Genomic DNA, 5,604 nt, shown 5'->3' on the forward strand with positions numbered 1-5,604 from the left:
CTTGAGATTAAAATAAATATGAGAATTAATTTTTTTTCTTTAATTTTTTATAATAAATTGGAACTGGATTTGGTGTCTAAAGTCAAATTTGTATTCATTAATTAATTTAAGTAGTAATATTATTTACTTAAAATCTAATTTATTTTAAAATTTAACTGTGTAATTACTCTGTGGCATCCAAACAGGACATGAGTAATTACAGTGTAATTACACTGTGGCAACCAAACATGCCAATGTAATTACTAGACAGTGTAATTACTAGGCTGGTAATTACTACCCTAGTAATTACACCAATTCCAATTACCAGGTGGCTTTCCAAACAGACCCTTAACAATAAATTAGAGTAGTAAATATAGAACCAAAAAAAAAAAATCAAAATCTAACAAAAATAAATATTATTAATTATTTTTATAAAAAAAAAGGAAAATTATTTTTATCTTTAATATCTGACTGGTGCAGTTTTTCACTATAAATATAGAAAACATATCTATCTTCATCACTGTGAAACCTCACAAGTTTTTCATTTAACCTTCTCTCTATTTTTTCTTTATTTTTATTGGCCGGAGCTCCGGTAGTCTGCCGGTCGGAGTTTATTTTTGTCGGCGAAGATGGGAGTGACTATTTTAACAGATCTCGGAATGGAGATTTTGATTCCGATATGTGCCGTTATCGGCATCGCTTTCTCGCTCTTCCAGTGGTATCTCGTCTCCAAAGTTACGGTCGGTACTGATAAGCCTCATTCCTCCGGCGACGATAAGAATGGATATACTGAATCTCTCATTGAAGAAGAAGAAGGCATCAATGACCATAACGTTGTTCAAAAATGCGCTGAAATTCAAAACGCTATTTCTGAAGGTATCAAAGGCGACCTTTGCTCTTACTGTTATTCAATTCATTTATGTAGATTCTGTATATTTTGCCTTTGAGTCCATTACTCGCATGAGTAAATCTAAGCACTGTTTTTGTGCTATTGCAGGTTATTTTAAGTGAAATTTTTGTATAATTTTGTTGATTTCGTAATCTGGTTGTGTTTACTGTGTTAATTTCTAATGGAATATGCTGATTTATGTTGTAAATTAGTTGAGTTTTCTTTGCTGCTAGATTAAGATCTAGCTTCTATATTCATTCGTGTTGTTATCATTATTAAATTATGTAATTCTTTCTTACTTCTCTTACACGTTTTTTGTAGACTTAGACTTTAATTTTGGCCTTTAATTATTGGGAATAATCAATTGCAGATTAGTTTACTTTTTTCCAAGAAACCTTTCATACATAACAGTTACAGATCTAAGATGCCGTGTTAGGTTGGTAATTAGCTATCATCACTATCACATGTCGAGTTATGCTGTGTCGCATCCTTAAAAAATGCACTACTTTTGAAGGATCTGATATGCACTCATGGACATTGACATGCACTCGTGTGACATTTTCGAAGAGTTTGAGCAATATAGGTGTCAAGTCTGCTGATTTGAGATACTTATATAAAGCCTTTTTTGCTAATTAATGATTAAGATAAAAAAGAAGTAATTTTTTTTGATTATCTTATGGATTTAAGTATTAGATCTGAACATTAACTAATTACTTTATAGGAAAAAGGCAAAATATTGTGTTCAGTCTGATTACTACAGTGTTAATTTTTGTAATAAGGTTGAGCATCCTAGATGGCCATTCAGAATGTTGAATCAATTAAGAAAAGAAACTAGATGGGGTTTAATGTATCAAATCAGGGAGATCTGAACACTTTACACTCTGTCAACAAGACTGCATTTCTTTCGCCGACTCATTTCTGTGGATATCTAAACATTTTACACTCTGCCAATGAGTCTGCATTTCTTTCGCCGACTCATTTCTGTGGATAGCCCTTCATTAAGGTGGAAAGAGGAAAAGGAATGCAGTCTACTTTAACTGGATGACAAATAAAGAATTTGATAAAAATAATATATTGTGTACAAAAGTTGATCAATTACTTGTTTCAATTGCTAGTTTGATTAAGTTCTATTTGCTTTTACTTTTCTAATTTGTTTTCCTGACCATTTATTTGGACTATATTTGATGGGAAATGCAAAGCTAGCTACTTCTTGCTTAGTTATTTCTTCCAGGTCAGTTAGCATAGGCCAGGAATACTTACCTGACTATTAACTTTTGCAATGGATTCTCATGATCTTAACTTTTGAATATATTTTGTACCACAGGAGCAACCTCATTTCTCTTTACAATGTACCAGTATGTTGGTGTTTTCATGGTTGCTTTTGCAATTTTAATCTTCGTTTTCCTCGGCTCTGTTGAGGGATTCAGCACAAAGGACCAGCCTTGCACATATGACAGCACCAAAACTTGCAAGCCAGCTCTTGCAACTGCTGTCTTCAGCACCGTATCGTTTCTGCTTGGTGCTGTTACCTCTGTGGTGTCCGGGTTCCTTGGAATGAAAATCGCCACATATGCAAATGCCAGAACTACCTTGGAGGCTAGAAAAGGTGTCGGGAAGGCTTTTATTGTTGCATTCAGATCTGGTGCTGTGATGGGTTTCCTTCTTGCTGCAAACGGTCTTTTGGTTTTATTCATAACAATCCTTCTATTTAAGATGTACTACGGTGATGACTGGGAAGGTCTATTTGAGGCTATAACTGGTTATGGTCTTGGTGGATCTTCAATGGCCCTCTTTGGTAGAGTTGGTGGAGGGATTTACACCAAAGCAGCAGATGTTGGAGCTGATCTTGTGGGCAAGGTGGAGAGGAACATCCCTGAAGATGATCCTAGAAACCCAGCGGTATGGTTATTTATCTATTAGAATGTAGAGATCTACTTAAAACTTATTTCTAGTTAGCCTTGTTAAGAAACTTCTTTTCTAGTTGGTTCTCAAGTATAAATAGTCTGTCAGGTGATTGCTGACAATGTTGGAGACAATGTCGGAGATATTGCTGGTATGGGATCAGATCTGTTTGGATCTTATGCAGAGTCATCCTGTGCGGCTCTTGTTGTTGCTTCAATCTCCTCCTTCGGTGTCAATCATGAGCTTACTGCCATGCTATATCCCCTTCTCATCAGCTCTGTCGGCATCCTTGTCTGTTTGCTTACCACCTTATTTGCAACTGATTTCTTTGAAGTCAAGGCTGTTAAGGAAATTGAGCCAGCATTGAAGAAGCAACTCATTATCTCAACTGCTCTCATGACTATTGGGATTGCTTTTGTTAGTTGGATTGCCCTTCCATCGACCTTCACAATATTCAATTTCGGAGTTCAGAAAGAAGTAAAGAACTGGTAAGTCTTAATCTTGCTATTACTTTTATAACTTGGTCTTGTGGCACTTGTGCACTGTTTATATATTGGTTTGCATTATTTGGGATTTGGTTGTGAAAGACTGGAAGTTGTGTAAGCATGGAGTGAAGTTTAAGATACAAGAATCCGTTACAGAAGATTGGACAAATGCATTTTCCACTTGAATGGATGACAAAGCTGCAATTTTGACCTTCCTTTCCCTGTCTTTAAAAGATCTAATACTGAGACTAACAGGTTTCCGAATCTGATTTAAACTGCAGGCAATTGTTCTTGTGTGTTGGAGTTGGTTTGTGGGCTGGACTCATTATTGGGTTTGTCACTGAGTACTATACCAGCAATGCTTACAGGTGGTCACCTATTTTGTTGTAGTCATTTCCTTGGCTTCTTTGGCTCTTGTATATCAGAAATTTAAGTTTTGTTCTACTTTTTTCCTTTTCCCAGCCCCGTCCAAGATGTTGCTGATTCATGCCGTACTGGTGCTGCCACCAATGTCATCTTTGGCCTTGCCTTGGGTTACAAATCTGTCATCATTCCCATTTTTGCCATTGCAATCAGTATATTTGTTAGCTTCAGCTTTGCTGCAATGTACGGCATTGCAGTTGCTGCCCTTGGAATGCTGAGTACTATTGCCACTGGTTTGGCAATTGATGCATATGGTCCCATTAGTGATAATGCAGGAGGTATTGCTGAGATGGCTGGAATGAGCCACAGAATCAGAGAGAGAACTGATGCACTTGATGCTGCAGGAAACACCACTGCTGCTATTGGAAAGGTAATTAAATTCGCTTCTACCCTACACTAAGCAATGAGAGGTTTAGTTGGAAGTCACTATATTACCTTATGATGACAAACTTCTTTTGTACCTATAACAATGACAGGGATTTGCTATTGGTTCTGCTGCACTCGTGTCTCTTGCCCTCTTTGGTGCGTTTGTCAGCCGAGCAGCAATTTCCACTGTAGATGTCTTGACACCTAAAGTCTTCATTGGTTTGCTAGTCGGTGCAATGCTTCCTTACTGGTTCTCCGCCATGACAATGAAGAGTGTTGGAAGCGCTGCTCTTAAGATGGTTGAGGAAGTGCGCAGGCAATTCAACACCATCCCTGGTCTCATGGAAGGAACTGCCAAGCCTGACTATGCCACCTGTGTCAAGATCTCCACAGATGCATCAATCAAGGAGATGATTCCACCTGGTGCTCTTGTCATGCTCACTCCATTGATTGTTGGGATCTTGTTTGGCGTCGAAACACTTTCTGGTGTTCTTGCAGGATCTCTCGTCTCTGGTGTACAGGTAAGAAAACATATAGAAGATTGTGAATGTGTTTTTAAATAACTTCAAATGGTCTGAATCTCTAATCCTGGATGAACTTTGTTTCCGTAGATTGCCATTTCTGCATCCAACACCGGTGGTGCCTGGGACAACGCTAAGAAGTACATCGAGGTAAAGTATTTCTTTTGGACCTTTCACTTAGATTGCTGTACGTTTCAACTCTAATAATATGTGTTGGTTATGAATGATAGGCTGGAGCCTCAGAACATGCAAGGACTCTTGGCCCCAAGGGATCTGATGCACACAAAGCTGCTGTAATTGGTGACACTGTTGGTGACCCTCTCAAGGACACATCTGGACCATCATTGAACATTCTTATCAAGCTGATGGCTGTGGAGTCCCTTGTGTTTGCTCCCTTCTTTGCCACCCACGGTGGTCTTCTCTTCAAGTTGTTTTAAAAAGCAAATGCAACCAACTCCTATGTCACATGACTGTATCATGAATCTATTGTTCCTCTTTTCTCTTCCCCCATATTTCACATTCAAACTTCCTTTCAAGCATTTTTCGTGTTTTTAGTAGCTAGAATGTGGGGATTAGCATATGGTGTTAGGCTTTGGAGGGAGATTATTCACGAGAATGCGCGTTGTGATGATGGTAAGGGTGAAGTGATTTTGCAGAGTTCAGAAACATCAAATGTTCTTTCCTAGAGTAATTGTATCAGTTTTTTTTCTCTCTTAATACCTTCTTGTCTTTGCCATTTTTGGGTGTTCAATTTTTGAAGACTTACTAAGCTTTATGTGCATTTGCCTTTTCTTTCTCCATTATTATCTATACATACATACATACAAGTAACATAACGTAGACTGGGAGAGGCAACCATTCGCATAGGGTGGTCTTTAATTTAAATTTCTAGCAAAAGTTTATATTTTTTGTATTATTATATAACACAAGTTACGAGATATAACTTTGGTCCTATAAAATTTATGCCTCAGTTTTAGAATGTTAGTTAGCCTCATTACTTCCCGTTGGGTGAGAGGTGGACCTAATCCACGTACCCATT

At 37.7% G+C, this 5,604-nt stretch overlaps 1 protein-coding gene across 2 annotated transcripts; it reads left to right on the forward strand.

Moving 5' to 3' along the window:
• The first annotated feature begins 501 nt into the window (after window positions 1-501).
• Window positions 502-5,363, forward strand: LOC125875921 (pyrophosphate-energized vacuolar membrane proton pump). 2 transcript variants are annotated; one of them, XR_007447468.1, is made up of 9 exons: window positions 502-855; window positions 2,193-2,767; window positions 2,879-3,258; window positions 3,537-3,623; window positions 3,718-4,048; window positions 4,155-4,565; window positions 4,656-4,715; window positions 4,796-5,061; window positions 5,092-5,363. XR_007447468.1 is itself a non-coding variant. In XM_049556987.1 (8 exons), the coding sequence occupies exons 1-8, from the start codon at window positions 609-611 to the stop codon at window positions 5,000-5,002; spliced, it is 2,298 nt and encodes a 765-aa protein (XP_049412944.1). In that variant the 5' UTR covers window positions 502-608; the 3' UTR covers window positions 5,003-5,363. The 2 variants fall into 2 exon arrangements, 1 of the variants encoding a protein (XP_049412944.1); XM_049556987.1 differs by having other exon boundaries at window positions 4,796-5,363.
• Window positions 5,364-5,604: the final 241 nt, after the last annotated feature.

Source organism: Solanum stenotomum, chromosome 9, assembly GCF_019186545.1.
Source record: "Solanum stenotomum isolate F172 chromosome 9, ASM1918654v1, whole genome shotgun sequence".
Lineage (NCBI taxonomy): Eukaryota > Viridiplantae > Streptophyta > Magnoliopsida > Solanales > Solanaceae > Solanum > Solanum stenotomum.